The following is a 22,778-nucleotide window of genomic DNA, read 5'->3' on the forward strand; positions in this document are numbered from 1 at the left end:
CAATTTAAAAACAAACATTTTCCAATGACTTTTTGCTTCCATTTTTCATCCACTGACAAAGAGTACTAATACTTGCATTTCCCAGCCGATGGAAAAAGGGCATGCTCACAAAGGGTTGCTGGGTATCACTGTCAACCCCCTTCATGTGCAACATGTGTTAACAGCCTCAAACACACGCTTGAACTCGGGAGACCACATAAAGGGTTGCCAGAGATGGCCACTGCAGCATGTTTACTATGCAAAAAATTTAAACAACCTACTACCCACAGTAGGGGCATTAATTTAAAGTAGGGACAACAATTGGGTATAAGTGATATTATTGCTTATCTACACAAAGGGTCTTCAAAAAGTTTATGGGAAAATTCAATTTTTTCCCAAGAACTTTTTTCAAGCCCCCTCATGTACACATAATAAAATAATTAGAATTTGACGTGGAAAGTGTACATGAAATATTAAGTAGAAAGAAGCAGTTGGCAAAATGGGATGAGATGCTCCTATATTTGGTACAGAACAAATGCACAGACAAATGTCTGGAGCGAAACATTAAAAAAAATCACAGTGACTACATCTTGTTGATGGAATTACATGATTGACACCCCCTCCACTTGCCCACTTTGCTTATTTGCATCCTCAGTGGTTGCTAAAATCACCCAGCATAATTGTTTTCAAGTTTTACATCATTTTCAAATGCTCATGGTTACGTGTCCCTAGCTCTCTCCCCTTGCTCCATCCCCCTCCCTTATCACCCCTTAGCAACTTACTTATTATACAAATCACACTAGCCAATTATTTCAGATTGGGTTAAACATTTATGCATGACTTGGCAAATTCTATATAATTCCTACTATTTAATTTCATGTAGAGCTCACTTATTTTAAAGGCTGAATTGTATGTAATTAACTTATAAAACAGTTCAGAAATTAGAGTTTATAAAAATTGAAAATGAGTGAAAGATTTTTATTTGAATAACAATTTTTAAAGAAAGTTATTTTTTGAGCATTCAGGATGAAAAAGATAAATTACAGTTCTGTTTTGCTTTGCAATATAAACAGTATCCAAATCTGTGGAAGATAATGGTATATTAAGTACCATATATACTCGTGTATAAGCTGAGTTTTTCAGCACATTTTTTGTGCTGAAAAAGTGCCCCTCAGCTTATACTTAAGTGAGGTTCCTGCTGCTAATCTCACACCAGCTGAAGCCGAAGCTCTGTTTGGACAGATGATGGTGAGGAATCCAGTTTTAAAGGATTTTAACTTGTGTTTTAGCTTGGCCGATTGAGCTAGGGTTTTCATACTTTTAAAGTTATTGTTGATACCGTATTGTTTTTATTGACCCTCTTTTCCACTGACAGAGCTAGTTTCCTGCTTTTCTTTGAAATAAATATTCAAAAACATTTAACCTACTGATGCCTCAATTAATGTAATTTTATTGGAAATTTACCAGTAGCTGCTGCATTTCCCACCTGAGGCTTATACTTGAGTCACTTAGCTTTCCCAATTTTTTTGTGGTAAGATTAGATGCCTCGGCTTATATTGGAGTCAGCTTCTACTCAAGTATATATGGTATTTAGAAAGTGCTGGGCACTGGTTTTAATAATTTTGATGAGATCTTAAGGGTAGCAATCTTATTTATCTAGAACTAGCCCAATGTATGTCAGAAAGTATGCACTCAATAACTGTTCAAATAATTATCTAATTGCTTAACTCTCACAGTGACCTACTTTGTAGATGAAGAAATGGTGATTCATGTAGGTAAAGGCGACTCATTCTAAGTCCCATATTTCCTAGGGGAATGGAATCTTTAACATTTCTTCCCAATTCCGGGCTTATCACCCCCTCCCCCCCACCACCACCACAGGAGAAGCAGTCTGGGACTCTAGAGCATATGGCACGACTGCCATCTTCTTCCATATGAGAGTGCATCTAGCAGAGGCATGAGCAAAGCAGCAGTGATAAAGAAGTGTCCGCCATGCTAAGACCTCATTTTATGTAGAACTCCTTTTCGCAGTTAACCTCCTAGAGAGTGCCAAGATTCCGAATGGTACAGGAGGGGGACTCCAAATGTTCGTGAAAAATATTAACTTTAGTTTGATGTTTTCAAGGTAAAACAGGTAAGTTGATTAAGAGTTTAAAGAATAATTCAACATTTCTGGGGTGAGGTCAGGTAGTATGGCAGGGGCCAGACCCAACCCAGGGATACATATGGTAGCCAACTAAAAAGGAGGAGGGGGTGGGAAAAGAAAAAGGATATGGGTAGTGGGGGAACAGGGCACTAACCCACCCAAGGAGAGGGTATTGTTTATGTCTCCACAGGGAAAACGGGGCCAGACTTCAATCTGGTGCTCCAAGATGTGAATGCAGCATACTGGCACAAAGAAGGGAACCAACAGAGAGGTCTGAGGGGCCAGCCCCAATCACGTGGACAGCCCCCACTCCCCACAGAAGAATTCACTCCAAAGGACAGCACTGAAACTACAGCTCAGGGAGAGAGACATGTCTGATCAGAGCACAGAGGAACAAAGGAAGGGGGAGGAAGAGAGATTGGAACACATCCTGGCCCACCAAGCCCTGAGGACGACATCCCTGCTCAGAGCAGTCAATGCACAGAGAGGACCATATGGTTGGTCCCACTACGAGATATGACATCCCTCACTGACCCATAACGCTATGGGTGATAACACTGGAGATACACTGCGGAATTGTCCCCGATCTGAACCCAGCACACTGAGGCGAAACACTAAAGATGTGCGACACAACAGCAAGGGGAACAGAGCAATGAAGTCCCAAGGGAATACCCAAAATAGACCATGGGGCCAAGGCATGACTGGACCCAGACTTGACAGGAAAACACTCCTAAAGATCAACAAACAGACCTTGAACTAGTTACAGGTTTTTCTTTTTTTGTTGTTGTTTTCTTTTCTTTTGTTGCTTTGCTTTGCTCTGTCTTGTTTTTGTGCATGGTATTATCTTTGCAGTTCTATCTAGATAAGACAGGCGGGATAAACAATCTGGAGGAGAAAACAAGGAGGACAACGGTTCAGGGGGAACAAAAGTGAAGGGGAGGTGGGGAAAGGAAATGGGTGTTAAAAAACCCACAGAGACAAGGGAACAATAAGTGATCTAAAATTGATAGCAAGGAAGGTGTGGGAGGCCTGGCAGGACTTGATCAAGGGCAATGTAACCGAGAGGAATTACTAAAACCCAAAGGAAGGCTGAAAATGACAGTGGGGCAAGAGGAAAGTAAAAGGAATTAGAGGAAGGAACTAGGAGGCAAAGGGCATGTATAGAGGTCTAAATATAGGCATGTGCATATGTAAATATATTTATATCTGATGATGGGGAAATAGATCTATGTGCATATATTTATAGGTTTAGTATTAAGGTAGCAGATGGACATTAGGACTCTACTTAAGTACTCCCTCAATGCAAAAACACTTTGTTCTATTAAAGTGGAATTCCATGATGCTCACCTTCCCAACCGAATCGCTGAAGACAAAGCGGGTGCATAAGCAAATATGGTGAAGAAAGCTAATGGTGCCCAGCTATCAAAAGATATAGCGTCTGGGGTCTTAAAAGCTTGAAGATAAACAAGCAGCCATCTAGCTGAGAAGTAACAAAACCCACTTGGAAGAAGCACACCAGCCTGTGTGATCACGAGCAATCGATAGGATCAGTTATCCAGCATCAAGAACAAAAAATTGTATCATTGTGAATGAGGGGGAGTGTGGAGTGGAGACCCAAAGCCCATCTGTAGGCAATTGGACATCCCCTTACAGAAGGGTCCTGGGGAGGTGATGAGCCAGTTAGGTGCAGTATAGCACAGATGAAACATACAACTTTCCTCTAGTTCTTTAATGCTTCCTGCCCTCCCTCACCCTACTATCATGATCCCAATTCTACCTTACAAATCTGGTTAGACCAAAGGATGTACACTGGCACAAATCAGAGCTGGAAACACAGGGAATCCAGGACAGATAAACCCCTCAGGACCAATAATGAGAGTAGAGATACCAGGAAGGGAAGGGGAAGGTAGGGGAGAATAAGGGAATGGATCACAATGATCTATATATAACCCACTTGCTGGGGGACAGACAACACAAAAGTGGGTGAGAGGAGACATCAGACATGTGTAAAAATTATCAAAGGTTTGCGAGGGAGGGAGGGTGAGATAGGGAGAGGGAAAAATGAGGAGCTGATACCAAGAGCTCAAATAGAAAGAAAATGTTTTGAGAATGATGGTGGCAACAAGTGTACAAATGTGCTTGACACAATGGACGTATGTATGGACCATGATAAAGACTTGTATGAGCCCCCAATAAAATGATTTATAGAAAATAATTCAAATTAGTAATTTTGTAGGCCATGGAAATGAACCTCAGAGTGGGGCACAATAATTACACAGATGCTTATATAAGGTTAGACAAAGAACAAGGCTTATATTTTTATACAAATTTTGTGAAGTACCCTGTAATTCGGTATTGGATCTCATGGCCATAGAGTCATTTATGACTCATAATGACAATATAGGACAGGAGAGAACCATCCTGTGGATTTCTGATGCTGTAACTCTGTATTGAAATAGGAAGTCTCACTATTCTCCCCTGGAGTGGCTGGTGGTTTTGAACTGTGGACCTCTCAGTTAGCACCCAATACATAAACCATTAATCAATGCTGTTGCTGTTAGGTGCTGTCAAGCTGACTCCTACTCATAGCACCCTATGTGCAACCGGAGAGACACTGCCCAGCCCGGTGCCCTGCTGCTCACAAGTGTTCTTATGTCTGAGCCCAGAGTTATAGCCACTGTGTCCATCCATCTCATCAAGGCCCTTCCTCTTTTTGCATTAATCAATAAGGAAGTTAAAAAAATAATGGAATTCTTTGCAAAGATGGTTTCAAGAAATTAGGGTTTAATAAATGAAACAAAATATATGCAGATAAATTACTATGATGAATGTAATCAAGTAGTAGTAAAGTCACAACAACCTCACATCCAAATGATTTAATGTTGTGGCTTACAAAATCCCAATGTACAGCCATTTTGCCGCGCAGGGGACCACAGGCAAAGTTTGGAGACATTTGTGGTTGTCACAGTGCTACGTCTACCGGCAGCTAGTGAGTGGAGGTTGCAGACCCTGCGAATCATGTAACAGTACATAGGATAGCCTCCCACAACAAAGACCGGCCATGCAAATGTCCGAAAATGGCTTTCCACTTTTACAATACCGAAGAATCGCCTCCTCTCCTCACGTACGTGAGCATGTATTGATTAATTTTGTACAAATGTGCATAAAGAAACAAACAGTTCTCCTGGATTCAGGGTGGTCTTGAAAGTCGCGTAACTGGACAGGCAAATAGAAGTACTGTGTGTTTAAAGAGCCTTCGTGGTGCTTCCAAGAACACGGCAGGCCTGGAAATCCTTTAGGCGCAGTTCTACACTGCCCTGAAGGTCACGATGAGTCAGAGTCAATTCCGCCACAGTTGATACTGTTTCCTAACATCTCTAACTTCCAGTATTTACCCCGCAGTGTCTGGAACAAAAGAGGAAGATCCTCCAGGCGTGCCTGCAGCAATAGGCTCACACATGGGAACCATCGGGAGGGCAGTGAGGGATGGCAGTGTTTCCAGGCGTTGTAGTTAGGGCTGTTCTGAATCAGAACCGACTCACTGGCCCCTCACAGCACCAGGGATAACACCAGAATCCCCAACATGAGTTTGGGGCGTGGAGGGGTGAGAAACCTGGGGATAAGTAGAGACCGTGTGCAAGGCTTCCCCTGAGGTGCCCTTTCTCCAGCCCACCAGTTTCTTACCGTGTAAGCCCTTCATTTGGCGACAGAGCTGGAGAAGTAGGAGAAATTTAGTAGGATTAATTTCTCAGTAATAACAAGAAAGGATGAGGGAAAAAATTTATTTAAGTATGTAAAACAATGCAAGGCAAAGAGAAGCAAGCATCTGTGAAATCCTGCCACATCAAAGTGTATTATTCTCCTGTGACAAGAAGCTTCAGTGCACTGGTAAGTCAAGTCACCCTATAAGGCCCCAAGGACAACACTGTAACGCAGAGAGAATCAATGGCAAGATGACTTCCCTTTGCTGCCTCAGCTCCAGTGGATGCACGAACAATTTTAGGCTTTAGGGAAAACAGGGAATAACCAACATTCAGTTTGCTGTCTGAATGACATCCAGATCCCCTGCCAGAGCGCTACTCTGAGCAATTTCAGGGCTACTGAGGAGTCTGAAGTCTTGACAAATTCCATCAATTGAATAAAAAATTAAAATCTCTGCCTGCTGTACAGAAGGAGGCCTGAGTAGAAATTAGCTAACAAACTGCTCCATCTTTTTCTAACTTAAACTAAAATGTGATTTCCCCTAGGCCAGGCAGCAATGAAAGCATATGAAGGAACAATGAAAACAGAATTTCCTAACAGCCACACAGAAAATCTATCACCGTGAAAGCAGTAGCATTTGTCTCTGAGATCATCTGTTAAATTAATAATTAGTTCAAGAAGAAAAAACCCCCAAAAGCTTAAGTGTGCTGGGTTATTTTTTGGCCAAACAGCCCTGATCACTATAAAATGTAGTTGAATGGAATTCAGCAAGTGACCTACTTTTTAAAGCGCATAAAACCCACTTATATAAGAGGTCAAAGGCAAGCTTTATTTCAATAATGAGAGGTTTCTTTTGGGGAAAGGAGGACAGTGGAAGAACTGCATGCGGGCTATTGCTATACTTATTCTACACGAGTTCTTGGCACACACAGTCTCACTACTGACAGTAAGATGGGCGAAAGCATCAAATAAATGTTACATTTTCTCAAAGGAAAAATAATACTATTCCTGATACGCATTTTTTTCTAGATAGGCCATAGATGTCTACATAGCACAATTTGTGTCTGAAGGCTTGGGGGCTTTATTTTCCTCACTGATCAATCAGTAGACTGCCCTGTTGTGAAATTCTGATTTTAGGGCTCCAATTTGACTCCGTCATCTGAAATTTATAAGGCTTTGATGGAAACATTCTTATAATAAAAGACTTCCTTTATTTCCCCCCAGAATCCCAAGTTTAAGGATTCAATGAGATACTGTTGGGGTCATAAGCATGGGTAGTATATTAAAGAAACACAAAACAAATGATGCTTAGTGTCCACACTGGCTTGGCTGTTTGTCTAAGAGTCGGGAAAGATGATTAGAAAATTCATTCTGTTAATTATTTTTCATATTAAATTATCTATTAAAATGAGATTCTCTCTTAATGAGCATTGTTACTTTGAGCAAAAATCAGTCAAAAAGTACACCTGTGAGTGACATTTGCTGTACATTCTTTAACCAGTTCATTGAGTGCATTTCCTCTGGGGAGCTGTGTCAGCCAAAGGGTCTGCCAGGTGAGGGCGTTCAGAAGGAGAAGCAAAGATATGTGAGTCGAGCAGTTTCACAAACCAATTGCAAGGCCTTTATAAAATCATTCTTATTCTACCACATATGGAGAAGGAAATAATCTAACCTTGACTATAAGTATTTCCTATTTATTTAAAACTTATTATAAAGATGTCTTCATCGGCGAGCTGTCGAATTTGTATGCTCTTATCCCTGACACCAGGTCTCTCGACAGTACAAATAGTTGGGCACTTGCCTACTAACCACAGAGGGCGATGGCTGGATGTCACTCAGGTGCCATGGACGTGTTGAAACAAACTATGGAGCACGGGCGTTTTCTCCCTCTTCTCATAACCAATGAAATTTCTCCTCAGGCAATTTAAAAATGCATCTTTCTCTAGAGGTCTGCTGTTCTTCAAATCTAGCAAAGTGATCGGATGCCCCATTTCTCCTACTGTGGACTCATGATTGCTCCCTCCTTGAAGCCAAAGGAATCGTTAGCTCTCCAGAATCATAAGCACTTCAAACATTACAATCGAGCCTCTCAACTGCACTTAGAGGGGTTTGGATTTATTCCACAGTATTCTTTTATTCTCAAGAGAGGAGTACTTTCAGTGGCTGGTACTTGAGACCATTTACATTTTCCTCCATTTAAAAATCAACCGGGCATAAAGTTATAAAAGCACTTCAGCACACAATTGCTAATGCAACCTCTCATTTGCTATATCAAGATCAGCTTTGAATAAAAAAAAGCATTCAAGCAATATCCGTCTAGAAATTCTTAAATTCATTATTTTTAATTTTTATAAAAGTATTTTTATGAGAAATCTGATTCGAGAAAATGAATTTTGATATGATCAGGACCCAGCTGAGCAGCCGCCTTTCAGTGTCCCCCCACTCACCTCTCTCGAGGCACCGCGAACCAGTACTCAGATGGCTTCCTCCGTCGGCCGTACTGCTGGGCCAGGGCGGCAGTGTGGGTGGCAAAGGATTTTCTCATTGGTTTGCCCACCTTGATGCACAGAAACATGGGAGGCGTCTTGCTTTTCTCCTCTTTTGAAGGAAGTATATCTGAATGAGACATGGAAACGCTGTCTTTAACACTGACAAGTTGGGTGGCATGGAAGTGGTTCAAGTTATCAAGAATAGGGTCCAATCCCTTCTTGGTGCCGAAGGATAAAGCAGAGTGGGAAAGTGTCGTGTGACCACATCTCACGAAGGCTGATTACATTTTCCAGACCCCTTTCTTTAGCACAAAAGGGAAGAGCTTTGAATGCTTGAGATTGGTCTGTAACACCTGAGGAATTACACACTGGAAATCACTACAAAAACCAAGGCGTGGAGAACTATGATCTCCCCGAGTGAAGGATACTGAAGATCCATTCATATTGATGAAGGATCCTGAAGATCCAATCACACTATAGTGCAATTCAGTATAGACCTGAAAAATCCTAAAAAACAGTTTTAAACTAGTTCAGCCTTGGAAATCCATGATTTAAAAAGTCTCTTGAAATATTTCTTTAAAATGTAAACCATACCTTTAAAAAAGTATTATAGATCAAGCACTATAATACACAAAAAACAAAAAGGAAACACACATCTAGTCAATTCTGACTCTTAGCAACCACACAGAGGGTTCCTGAGGCTGTAACCCTTTGTGGGAATGGACAGTCTCATCTTTCCCCCTCTGAGCAATTGGTGGCTTTAGACAGCCAACCTTGTGGCTGACAGTTCAGTGCTACAGTGCCACTGTAACAAATATCAAATATTGCCAGTTTCTCCCATTTATTTATTTTCCCCAAATAAATTGTATTGGGAGATAATACATATATTACACCATTCCATAGTTCAATCATATCAAGTATAATTGCTACAACGGTGTTCTTTTGCTTTTTAAAAATCATTTTACTGGGGGCTCATACAACTCATCACGATCCGTCCATCCACCCATTGTGTCAAGCACATTTATACATTTGATGCCATCATCATTTTCAGGACATTTGCTTTCTACTTGAGCCCTTGGTGTCAGCTCCTCATTTCCCCCCTGCTTCTCTCACCCTCCCTCCTTCATGAACACTTGGTCATTTATAAATTATTATTGTTTCAAGTCTGACACTGACCAATGTCTGTGTTCTAAAATAACTTTACTGCGATTGCTATTGCATAGGCAAGTGTTGGAAAGGTAATCATACAAGAGATTTCAGAAAGCTGGCTTACCTTCAATGGGTACCTGGATTCTCTTTAATAGCCACAGCTGAATTTCAGATTTGTTATCCATTTGTGCACTATGGCAGCTTTTATCCAGAGACGATTCCAAGGAGGAATCTAGAGACTCCTTAAACTCATTTTCTTCGGCAGAAGGTTCTAGGTGCAGTGGAAGTGGTGGGCTGATTTTATCCAGCTCGTCCTTGCCCTCAACTGGGGGGTCACGGGTCTGGGGAAGAGAGCTGCTGAGAGTGATGTCGACTCCTATGGGCTCCATGCTTTTGTCGTCACTGAACCCTGCTTTCTGCACGTTTCCAGGTAACGGTGGACCTTCTTTGTTCTTATTAAGGTAATATTCAATGAGTTTAACTTTATCTAGCTCTTCATGTATGGTCAGTGTGTTTTCCACTTGGCTCTCTGGGGACCCGGACTGCTTGTCCACTTCTGGCATTATATCTTGTTTCTCACGGGCTTCTAAATCTAGGGCTCCCTTCAGTTCAGCATCTTCCTCTGTTCCCGAAACATTCAGAACTGACGGCAGCTGCCTTTCCACAGCAGAACTGATGACGTTTGACTTCGCTTTCCTTAGATCCCTTGGGTCAACACACTCCTTGGCATTGTCTCCTTTGGCCAACCCGCTATCAGTTTGAGAAGAAAGTTCTTCCAAGTCAACAAAGTCATCATCTTCCACTGAATGGGCGTTTTCTTTGGCTTTAGATTCAAATGCTGTCTCAGGAAGTCCCTTGCTCACCCCCGTCATTGGGGTAGATCTGTTGGTTGCCTCTATAGAAGATTCGAGTTTCTTTAACTTTCCGGGCTTTGTATGTATGTCATCGGATGCCTTGTCCAAAGTTTTTGTTGGTTTGGACCCTGTACTGAGGGTTCTCTCTCCGTTCTGCTGCCGTTTTTCTTTGTTGAGAGACTTGAACTTGCTGAATGGATTGATATCCTTTTCAGAAGCCAGGTCTTCCCATTCTCCAGGCCTGTACAGAGGACAAAGATCCTGAGGTAGGTCACTGTTGGGGAAAAATGGTGGGTGCACATGGAATGTTAAAAACAAAACTGAAAATAAAATGGAGGAAAGGCAAAAGACAAAACTCAACCAAAATATAAATATGCTGCAACTTAAATTTATGCTTAAATTATTTCAGAATAGGGAAACAAAATCAATAAATTGACTTAAAAAAACAACACCGCACATGAGTCAACTAAAGGAACCAGCAAAAGAAAGAATCATGATGTTGCAAATCTACCAGAAGCAAGATGGAATGGTTTCTGAAGTCATGTATGAATATGGACATGTCAACCATCAGACTTTTAAAGATGAGATAATAATGTTTCTGATTTTTTTTAAGAAGGAAAAGACAAAGGAGAGAACGTGTTTTAGTACCAGTAGCTAAAATTCCTTAAATATTCAAGCTTTTACTTTTCATAAAAGTCTATAGAGCAACTATACTAATTCTGAATGGCACATTTACTTAGCAACTGCTAATTTAAATACTCTATTTAAATTCTCTAGGTCTAGAGGCTGACCCTGAATTTTTATTTTGGTTTTCATGGCTTAGTACCTAATGCTTTCAATGACAAACATCTTCCCATACCCCAAGACGCTGCATGAAACATTTATGTAACTATAGCACCAACTACAAAAAATAAACACTTGTACCATTATTAAGGTAATATTCGATGAGTTTAACTTTATCTAGCTCTTCATGTATGGTCAATGGGTTTTCCACTCAGAAAACATTTTTTTTTAATCTACAGAAAAGTAAACTAGTTTATCAGCTAAAATATATGAATGATAGGTGCTTCGCTACCAAGATTTAAATTTTAAAACAATATTGAATAATTTGTCACAAAATACATATTTTTTTAAAGCTGAGACTTTTAACAAAACCTCATATTGTCTCTTTTGTTGGTGCCCCTATTAGATTAACACAGAGATATTTTTTAAAATATCAATTTCAGAAATAATTTTATATTTTAAATGATTATCTCACTTTCAAGCTATGCCTTCCCTATTACGTTGTTCCAGGCAGTTCTTAAATGGCAAGGAGACTGTCTCCTCCAAGCTATTTTATAAATCACTTTCATGGAACATCTACACCTTTTCTAATAAGAAATAAAAGCCTGCATAATTGTTAAGCCTCTGACAAATGCTTTTAAAAGCCTCTTTAATTCAGAATTTGTTTCAGTTCAACAGGCATTCCCTCAGCTCCTAAGTGCCATGTGCCGAAGGGTGATTGTGACCATGTTTTCTGTATGTTCTGCAGGAACGCTGCAAGTACCTGGAGCAGCAGGGACACAACGCTCCGTCCAGCACCAACATCTCAGAGGATGCTAATGATGCAATCACTTGCTTTAGGCTCAAACAAGCTAATGCCGTGTGGTTTGACTTCCACATTGGGACTCACATTTTAATTTGACATCTTAAAGTCCAGAAAACGTCCTGCAACAACGAAATCCACTTTTCCCCAGACTTCCTGACTAAGCTGTGTTGTCTTTCCTGAACATTCAAGTCTCTTCTATCTCTGTTCCTCGCCTGCCTCTCTCGGCCTCCGAGAACCCATTCAAGAGCCCTCCAATCAGCTACCTACATGACCTTCTGTGCACGACCCCCTCTCGTTCTTCTGCTTGATCCAATTCCAATTCCTACCCGCGGTTCGTTTCCTCATGTTTCTGTGCCTATGAGGTCCTGACAGACCACCTTGGAAGGCCAAAGTCACCAGGACCACAGTAGCAGCCACGGAGACTTGAGCGGAAACAGCACGCACTAGTACTCCCTCCTGGCACGGGGAGCTAGCTAGAGGGCAGGTGCCATCGCTACGCCCTGTCCACGGAAGCCTCTGTTCAGGCGGCGCAGGCAACGGCAAGGGTTCCCCTTTAAGGACAGGGAATTTGGAGTGAGTGAGGGAGAAGAGAATAAAGTTTTAGGTTCAACTTTTCCTTCTCACTGACTTTATTAATGTCGTTTCCTCTCATTTTTCTATTATTTTTAAATGAGAAAGTAAATTTTCCAACTTGAAATGCCTCTGCAGAGTCATCCACTCTTGTAAATGCCCTTATTTTCAATTGCCGCTACTTCTAAGTACCCCCTCCGGTTCCCTGGTGAACAAAGAAACGTGTCTTACGAGGGCAAGGCGTCTTTGACCTTCATGTGGGAAATGTCGTTGTAGAGAGCAATGGACACCACCTCTTCCATGGGGCAGATGAGGCCATACTCCTCACACCCGTTTTCAATGACCAAGGGGTCCGACTTGTGAGGGTCGAACATGATATTGTTAGGAGTGACGATCATGACACCGCCAACTACACCCTGCGGGAGGAAGGGACAGGTCAGCACCGCCCACCACAGCTATGCCTTCAAAGTCAGCCCGCCAGGGCTGTGCCGCCAGCTGAGGTCGCCATTCCCATTGCTCTGTGACCAGGTGACAGGCGCGCTCCGCAACAACCACTTCTCCCCAGGGAGAGCTGAAAGGAAGGCTGCTTCAGCTTTGTGTGCGGGGCAGGGAAGCACAGCAGGCCCGGTCTGGCAGGCATACTGGCCCTGGTCCCAGCACGGTCACTGAAACGGCGTAAGCATCACATGACCTTGGGTCACTCATACGTAGCTTGTCTGTAAAATGAGATGTCTTCCTAATTGAGAGCATTGTGAGCTATAATTCACTCAACAAGGATTCACCGGGTCAAGGACGTATGTTCCCGGGCTACGTAAACAGCTCTTTGAGTGACGTGCCAAACGAAGGTCCTGATCTTCTTGTCTGAAATGTTTAAATCGCTCACGTCCAGTCAAGAGTTAATAGAGCCGAAACATGGACATTCACCACTTCCTGTCTGTCCATTTGTCATAGTGTGGCGGCTTGAATGTGCTCTGAGCCAGAACCTATGCCACCTGCCACCACACCCCAGCAGAGTCCCCCAGGGTGGACAAGAGTCAGCTGAGCCAGAACTATGCCACCTGCCACCACACCCCAGCAGGGTCCCCCAGGGTGGACAAGAGTCAGCCAAACCAGACCTATGCCACCTGCCACCATGCCCCAGCAGGGCCCCCCAGGGTGGACAGGAGTCAGCCGAGCTTTCAGACGAAGACAAATGAGACAGATTTGATTATCTACTTCTACTTCTGAAATCAGTCAATGGAAACCTTAGGGATCACCACAGACCCATGTGGAACTTGCTTGCATCAGAAATGCCATCGGAAGGCTCACTTGCTGGGGAGGGCCTCCTGTGCGGTGAAGAAGGCCACACGGGCATGGAGACCGCTGGTAAGACTGGCAACAGCAGCTGCCGAGATGGGCGTGCACACGCTGGCGATGGGGAGGCTCACGTAGAACCGCACGATGCTTTGTTCCGCTGCAGACCTGAGGTCACTGCGCGTGGCAGCCAACTTGATGGCAGCCCGCAGTGATCTCTGGAGGCTAAAGGCAAACGAGCAGGAACTCCATGGAAGTTTCAAAATCTGAAACTTGGTCTGCTTCCATTCCACAGATCTTGGGGGTCCATGGAGATATAATTTACCAGAGAGAGCAGGCTACAGATGACTCCCTTTTGGTAAATAAATGACCTTGCACTCTTAATGAGCTTATTGATCATTTTTGCAAGAAGTTTTGCATTTTGGGCTTTACGTATTTGGGGGCACAAAAGTTATAAATCCATTTCAATAACTAATTTTTCTTTTATCCTGTACCTGACATGAACTCTCTATTATGAGCACAGAAATTCACTTTATACAATGTGACCCGTCCTTGAAAGGCTCCCTGGAAGTTGCATTTGTTCTTTGTAAAGGCATAACCAAAAAACTAACCAGCACGACACAAGTGACGTTAATTGTAATACCAGGACCACTAGCAGCAGGAAACACGGGGGAGGGATAACTTACCATTTTCCAGGATAGGTGTTTAGCTCTTTAGATGAATTATCTCTTTCAATTAGCACGCCACGTTGGTTGTATTTTATAATCGTTTATGTTTTATAACTGAGGAGAAGTGAAAGCTGAGCAACTATCCGCACCCTGCCTATGTTCTCCGAGCTGGTGGGTGAAAGAGCTGCATCTCGGTGCATTCAGTCGGACTCCGGATTGACTGTGAATACGCGGATGCAGCCTCCCCACAGTGGACAGGTCAGAACTAACGATAATCGAGACCCAAGGTCATAGAGACTCACATTCCCACTCAGTGAACACATTGCCTCAATATGTAAAATGTGAGGCATCCGGCTGAGGCAGATTAATGAACACTCATCAAATCTTACAGTGAAACTTTGGATAAGATATTTTAAATAAATAAATGAATTTCAAAAAAGATATTTAATGTCACAGCCCTTCCAGTAACGTGGCGCCCCATTTAATTTTCCATGGATTCCCAGAAAAGGAAAGAGACGGCATGACTATATACCTTTCCATCAGTGAAGTAGCGACAATTCATTTTTAAAAATTTTACAACGCCTGGCTCATCTTCTTCAGATGTAGATGATAAGACTCTTTCAATCGGTTTTAAGGCCTTTCTTGCTAAGTCAGCATCCTTTAGAAGACAAAAATTTCCAAAATAAATGCAAGTAGCTTTCCCAAACAAATTAATTACAGAAAATACGTCTCACAAGTGCCCTGTAAGTCATCAGTTTTCTGTTTAACAAGAACATAAAAAATTTTGTCTTTCAAAAATATCGTAAATGCAGAAAAGTACCCAAATAATACTGAATTAACATATGCCACCCTATCTCTGTATGACTCAATACATATATTTAGAAAATACTCACAAAAAGTTCATGGAAAATTAGAATAAAAAGATTATGGATTTCCCCCTGAACTTTTGAAGTCCTCTTGTAAGCTACGAGGACATAGTCCATATCCAACTCATGATTAAAATATCTAGAATTTTAACTACCAGTCAACGAGGCATTTAATTCATACTTTTAATCAGGCCATGCACATGTGACTTCAAGAGATCAAGTATGAACAGACTGCTCTTGGCTAGGGTGTTTGTGTTCTATAGACTAATGACTCCTTTCTTAACCTATCTACTTGGGGAAATGTTTAGATGTAACTTATGAAAAATCACATGTAGAATTCAGTAACTCACAAAACATCTTTTTGATAAATATGAACTCCGGGACATGAAAGGCATACATACAGGCAATTTATCATATTCTGCATCTGAGGATGATGGAGAGATAGTAGCGCCAGCGTTGGACGACGATAACCTTAAGGTACTGGAAGGAAAGTTGACATCTGGCACAAAAAGGACCTAGGAATCGGAAAGAAGTGTCGGGTGGGTAACAAGAACCAGCCTGTCCACTAGCCAGTTACCCTGATGCTAGGCAATCATCTAAAACCCAATGGGCTCTCCCATAACTCAGAAACTATGGTGGCTTCTAGACTTATCCATGAACAAAACTCAGTGATACGAAAGCATCCATGCTGCTGGCAGGTACGGAGTCCACCTGTAGACACTAGGAGAGCCCACGAAAAAGAGAGCAAAGCAGGACTGAGGGGAGGCCGTGTGAAGCAGATGTGTCCACGTGAAGTCTTCCCGAGTACGTAGACTCAATAGCTAGGGAAGGAAGATCTTCCCAGGGAAGGGAACCCTCGATACAAAGAAATGGCAAGGAAGCACACATGCTTCTAAACAACACCTGTGCGTGCCAGGTGAAAGTGGGACAAATCCAGGTTTGCAGTTTCTGAATGCTGAAGTAAGTAAGGTCTTTAAGCGAGGAACTGTACAAGGTAGTATCAATACAAAAGTTTTACTGTGTCTTCGTTATTAAACACAAAAATAAAAAAATTCAACAAGTTGCTCACAGGCATCTCCCTCTAAATGTTCTGGGGTCTAAAATGGGATTATGATCCTGTCATTCAATACTTTTTCATTGAAACATGTATCATCAAATGAGCTTCAAATAGTTCATGCGAAAATATCATTATCTTTTTATTCCATTTTCCCAAAATGTTTTTGAAGCCTCTTTGTATGGTCATGTGACTTCCACTGTTAAAAACAGAAGTCAAAGTTAACCCTATTACAACCGATCAGCATTGTTTTCCCTCCTCCCATCCTTCTAGCTTTATCACTAGTCTAACATTAGTTATTTAAATTTGACTTTAACCCCTCAAAACTGTTTTGAGACAAAAAAACAAAAGACGCGTAAAATCAAGGCAGAAAAATTAGAGTGAACAGGAAATAAAATGAGGACAGCTTGCTACTGAAAACATGTCTTCCAAGTCCCAAAACACTTACTGAGCAGTGGGTCATAAAATTGGCTGAGTTTCTAAATTACCAATCCAAAGAGATAGAATTAATTAGTTCGATTATTCAGCCAGTCACAAATTAAATTTCCATAAGATAAAAACAACCCAGTTTCTCAAGAGGAGCACAAGCATGCCCCCATGAGGTCTAATTTAAAAACAAAACAAAACAACAAAGTTCCCTAGATGGAATTATTCATCAACAATACACTTACAATAAACATAGTAACCAGTGGGGGTGGGGGGCTGTTCTTGATAAACACTGCAATTCTTGTGTCAGTGACAAAAGTGCCCATGTTCAATCACATCAAAACAGTGTTACAAAAGGCTGAAGCAATTCTTTGGTCTTGGTATGTAGCTCTTATTTACTCTGCACAGCTCACTGACAACCAGGAGTGGATGGCATTCCTGTCAATCAGTGCTCCATAAATATACTATCTACATCTGAGCCCTTGACAAATATTAGACAAGGCAAGTTGAAGTTCTAATCTCAGACACATTCTACATGGTGAAACAGAGAAGGTAATTCTTATGGTTAGACAAGCCACTGCTCTGAGAGAGACACTATCTGAAAGCTGGGGGGCGGGGGGGGGGGAACCCAGCTATGACATGCGCCATCTCAACAAGGAACTGAACCTCGGTCAAGGGCAGAGGGGTTAAGCGGTCTTGCTGTCCTCAGTAAACAATGAGCATTTACAGCCTGGAGGACCTCACCATAAAATACTGTAAGACAAACCCGTCAGTGTTTTAGCCTATGAATATTGCTTAGTCACTGTGGCCCATGTATATTTTAAAAGCTTTCTTGTTAAAAGTAACTGTTAGTTAGGTAATTTCCTAGTGAGCTCAAGATACTTTTAAGTGCACATTCTTTGAATCTTAAGTTTAAAATGATTCATTCTATAGTTTCAAATTTGATAGTTTGATATGTCATCAGAACAGCCAAATTCAGATACTGTATATACTCGTGTATAAGCCAGGTTTCTCAGCACATTTTTAATAGTTTTTGTGGTAAAATTAGGTGCTTCGGCTGATATTCGGGTTGGCTTATACTCAAGTATATATGGTATTCTAATTTTTATTTATGCCCTAATTATTTTCTAAAGTTAAAAAAAAATTTCTGATGGTTTGTGTGTGGGTGGGGGGGGCGTGTCTTTTAAAGTCAAAGCAAGTTTAAGGTCCGATTTTAAATCAATAAGCTTCCAGGGAAGCTTCTCTCAAAGCTACTTTCTCAGGTTGGATCACTGACCTGGTCAGATCCGTTTTCTTGCCCACCCCAAGGTGGTCATCTCTAGATGGGTGATCAACACTAGAAGGGGGACCCCCAAATTTTTCAGAACCAGAGAAGAGAAAGCTAAGGTTTGATTTATCAAATTTATCAGGAACAAGAGGGATACTTAAACTTCCATGTATCAAGACAAAGTATTCAAGAATCCTCGACCGTCAGAGGTCATTTTGAGTCTCTGAAAGCTCCTCACTCCGAATCACTCCTCTCGATTTCCCAGCCAAGACCAAGACTCAGGCAGCAGAGACATGAGTGTGGTTGCACTGTGGACAAGGAGCAGCAACTAATGACTCATTTCACACATTCTAGGCAGCACTGTAAGGCTAGAAGAATGTGTGAAATCATGAGGCCCAAACCTAATTCCAGGATTTGGAAACTGAGGTCCAAACATACAAGATGCTATGAGTCAAATGGAAACAAGACTTTGGGGCTATTTCTGTCACTTTTGCCATGCAGCAAATCAAAGTAATTCTACCTCCTATTGGCTATTGGACCTTATTCCACTACTTGTAAATTAGTTTGTTTAGCAACATACTAAAAAAAGAAAGAAAAAGAAAAAATCACCAGAAATTATTTTACTAAGTTTCTGGGACTATGTGACTATATAGGCTTTAGCCTTAAATTCGTAAAGGTAATTCTAAGTCTAAGTCTTCTCTGTGTCTGTTGCACATTATGCAGTAACACCTCACTTACGAAAGAAAACCCAGTGAGAGACTAAAATTTGTTAATTTTCCTGGAGATGAAAAGTTATTAATTATAAAGAAGTGTTATTAATAAATATTAATTAATATGTTCTCCAATGACCTGGCATTGACAGTCTACCAATTCTTCCTTTGGACAAGAACACAAATACCAAAAGCACTGTGGTATAAAGCGGCCAACCTGTGCCCTTGGGGCTGCATGTGCTGATCTTGAAAGGAATACAAGGAACATCATCACTTTGCCCGAATGATGTTGTGATTAGAAGTAGCAATATCCATCTTGAACTAATTAAATGCCACCCTAATATAGAGAAGGAGCCCTGGTGGCATTGTCAGGTAAACCTGGGGCTGCGAACCACAAAGTCATCGGTTCAACCCCAACAGCCACCCCTTGGGGGAAAGATGAGGCTAATATCTGATCATCTGCTCCAGAGACATCATCCTGGGAAACTCAGGGTCACTATGACCTAGAACGGACTCAAAGGCACACACAGCACAACATGATGTAGAGACTCAGGGCCCTGCTTTAGGAAGTCAGCGACGGAACTCCGCATGCTCACAGGAGCTTTCTGGATGGGATGGGGAAGCTTGGCCTGAACGAAGATGTTCTAAAGACTAGTACCTTTCAATGTATTAATGTAGTTTTTAAAGTAGAAAAAAAAAAGAATGTCTGACAGTTTTAATAATTGGTAAAAGTTGTGTTGTCGGTATGCTAACAACAACAGCAACAGTAAAACTGAGTCACACCCAAGCTACTAATACACAACTGCACATGTGGTGGGGTTTGGTCTGTTGGTTGGGAGGTTTAGGATCGTGGTTTCATGGGGCATCCAGTTAACTTGCTTAATCACTGGTTATTTCACACCTCAGTGTTTAGCATAGTGTCTAAAGTTTGTAAGAGGCTATCTAAGTTAAAAACAAAAACCAACAAACTCAAAATCTGGTCTCTATTTGTCTGGAGCAACAGAAGCAGGGAAGTAATAAATTGGGAATCACATAAAATATGTACAATAATTGACAACGTGAAAAACTTCCCTGGATGGTGCACATCGACAATTACTTTAATCAATTATTTTAATCAAAGAAGTACTAGGAGAACCTAATCTAAAGGGGAAAATTCATAACAGAATTTCATATTCTTACTGACTACAGACTTTTGAGAGCCATGGGGGCTGGATATGCTCCTGAAACCACTCCTCGATGTTCATCTCTAAATTTTGAGCTCAATTATCCGCTGGAGCCTTTTAAAAACTAAGTAAAAATCTAGTTCGATAAGGAAAAACTGTCTTGAGCACTATGGGCTCTTAAGAACTAATTAAATGAGATTAAATTGATAACAGCGCCTTGAGAGACTAGCTAAGAGCCGATGGGGGCGGTAAGTATGAATTAACAGGGGATGAACAATTTAGGAAGACAGGGTGGGACTGTTTGGACAATTCAAAGAATCTCATCCACGGCACGGAAACTCAGCAATAATTACACTGCTGTCACGTTTTGCTGCGTGTATTCTCCACAACAACAAAATACAACACGAAGAAGGTACTAAAAAAGTGTGTTGGATTAATCTAGAATGGCAAAACTAAACTCTAATATTTTGTCAATTTCATTCTGTTTCACAAAATACTAATTGCCTGGGGGGGAAAAATTGATTGTATATGACCACTTCCTTCAACTTGGCACCAGCAGACAAGAGTCAACGATTCTGCTTCATTTAAAACATAAAATGGCTGTAATATATTTCCAGGAGTGGACTAAAGAGAAACTTGCCATTCTTCATTAAGCATTCTAAGAATATCTTCGAATGTTCTATTTTACTAGAGGGTGCAGTTGGCGGGAGAAGTCCCATTATTTTCGAGCGCTTCTTGGTGTCCTAGGAAGCACTTACTACTACATGGCAATCGCTGGAACACATTGTTAACCCTTTGCAAAGCACTTACCTCTGAACAGCTCGGTTTTCAGTAGGCTTGGATTAGAGGCGGGGTGAAGCAATCCACAGTATCACTGACAGCGATCATGCCATTAACGGAGAGGCACTCAAATAGCAAAACCAAAAACAAATGCACAAAACCGGAAGTCACATTTAACAGGAAAATAATTACCTGTCCTGGAACAATGGTATGAGTGAAAAGTTTGTTCAGCTCTACTAGTTTATTGGGAGTGATGTTAAACTTCAGGGCTATGGAGTTTAGGGTGTCTTGGCTCCCAGCCTAGAAGAATCAAACAAGATGTGTTACCGCAAGGAAAAAAACTCCTCTTGCTAGACACCATTAACCTACATTAACCTACTAATGACATGCACTGACAGAGCAGCAGTCCATGTAGACATGTGATTAAAAAGAGAAAAAAATACATTCTCACTCCGTGCGAGGGAACCCTGGCGGGTGGTGGTTACAAATGGGCTGCTAAGCCAAGGTCAGCAGTTCAGCACCATCAGCTGTTCCGTGGGAGAAAGATGAGGCTTTCCATAAAGTCTCAGAAACCTACAGGGGCAGTTCTATCCTGTCCCATAGGGCCCCTGTGAGTCAGAATCGACTCTGTGGCAGTGAGTGAGTGAATGAGTATGAAATTCATGTCTGGATTCTCTCAACTTCAAATTTCACTGCCCAGCCACAGCTTTCTAAATTTGCTTTGGCACAACTTAGATATGCGAAGTAGATGTTCATGAGGTATAACAAAAATAAATCTGCCAGAAACACTAAGGGCGTCTAACAGAGCACCAAGGGGAACAAAACAAGGAACCAAAAATAGACCTTGGGGCCAGGGCGTGGCACCCCATCAGACTTGATTGAGAAACACTCCTAAATGTCAGTGGACAGACCTGGAACTACTTATTGGCTTTTCCTTCTTTACTATTGTTTTGTTGTTGTTATTATTGTAGCTGTTTTGTTTTTTATTTTCTTTTGCTGTTATATTTTGCTTTGTCTTTTTTTTGGTGCTCATTATTGTTACTGCATGTCTGTCTAGATAAGATAGGCAGGATAAACAATCAGGAGGTGAAAACAATAGGACCAATGGTTGGAGGTGGGGGTTAGATGGGAGAGGGGGAGGTGGGAGAAGGGAAGGAGTACACAACAAACCCAGGGACAAGGGAACAACAAGGGATCTAAAATTGATGGTGAGGAGGATATAGGAGGCCTGAGGGGGCCTGATCAAGGGCAATGTAGCCGAGAGGAATTACTAAAACCTGAAGGAAGGCCAAACATGAGAGTGGGACAAGAGAAACATAAAAGGAAATAGAGGAAAGAACTAGGAGTCAAAGGACATTTATAGAGGTTTGAATAGAGACATATTATGTAAATACATTTAAATATAATGATAGGGAAACAGATCTATATACATATATTTAGTTGTGAAGTAGTAAGGAAGCAGACAGACATTGAGCCTCTACCCAAGTACTCCCTCAATGCAAAAACACTTTGTTCTAATAACCCAGCATTCTGGGATGCTCATCTTTCCTGAAATGATCATTGAAAGAAAAAGCGGGTGCATTAGCAAATGTGGTGAAGAAAGCTGATGGTGCCTGGCTATCAAAAGATATAGTGTCTGGGATCTTATAGGCTTGAAGATAAACAAGCGGCCATCTAGCAGAGAAGCAACAAAGCCCACATGGAGGAAACACGCCAACCTGTGTGATCATAACGTGTCAATGGGATCAGGTATCAGGCAAATCATATAGATGTGAATGAAGGAGAGGGTGGAATGGAGGCACAAAGCTCATCTGTAGACAGTTGGACTTCCCCTACAGAAGGGACACAAGGAAGAGATGAGCCAGTCAGGGTGCAGTATAACACTGATGGGAGCTAGATTAGAGCATGTACACTGGTACAGCAAGAGCTCACAACACAGGGAATCCAGGACAGATAAACCCCTCAGCACCAATAATGAGAGTAGCGATACCAGGAGGAGAAGGGGAATGTGGGGAGAAGAAAGGGGGAGCCGATCATAATGATTGCCATGTAACCCCCACCCCAGGGGGACAGA

General features: G+C 41.7%; 1 protein-coding gene across 3 annotated transcripts in view; it reads right to left on the reverse strand.

Moving 5' to 3' along the window:
* NCOA7 (nuclear receptor coactivator 7) overlaps positions 1 to 22,778 on the reverse strand; it is a 190,584-nt gene that overhangs the window by 37,561 nt on the left and 130,245 nt on the right. For 2 of the 3 annotated variants that reach the window (XM_075554596.1, XM_075554595.1), the window contains exons 5-10: positions 20,897 to 21,004; positions 15,706 to 15,819; positions 14,971 to 15,096; positions 12,709 to 12,893; positions 9,590 to 10,593; positions 8,275 to 8,443 (exon numbers count right to left, since the gene is read on the reverse strand). In XM_075554596.1, the coding sequence (XP_075410711.1) occupies positions 8,275 to 8,443; positions 9,590 to 10,593; positions 12,709 to 12,893; positions 14,971 to 15,096; positions 15,706 to 15,819; positions 20,897 to 21,004 (1,706 nt within the window). The remainder of the gene's footprint in view (positions 1 to 8,274; positions 8,444 to 9,589; positions 10,594 to 12,708; positions 12,894 to 14,970; positions 15,097 to 15,705; positions 15,820 to 20,896; positions 21,005 to 22,778) is intronic. The other variant, XM_075554598.1, reaches the window with a different exon arrangement.

Source organism: Tenrec ecaudatus, chromosome 7, assembly GCF_050624435.1.
Source record: "Tenrec ecaudatus isolate mTenEca1 chromosome 7, mTenEca1.hap1, whole genome shotgun sequence".
NCBI classification, from domain to species: domain Eukaryota; kingdom Metazoa; phylum Chordata; class Mammalia; order Afrosoricida; family Tenrecidae; genus Tenrec; species Tenrec ecaudatus.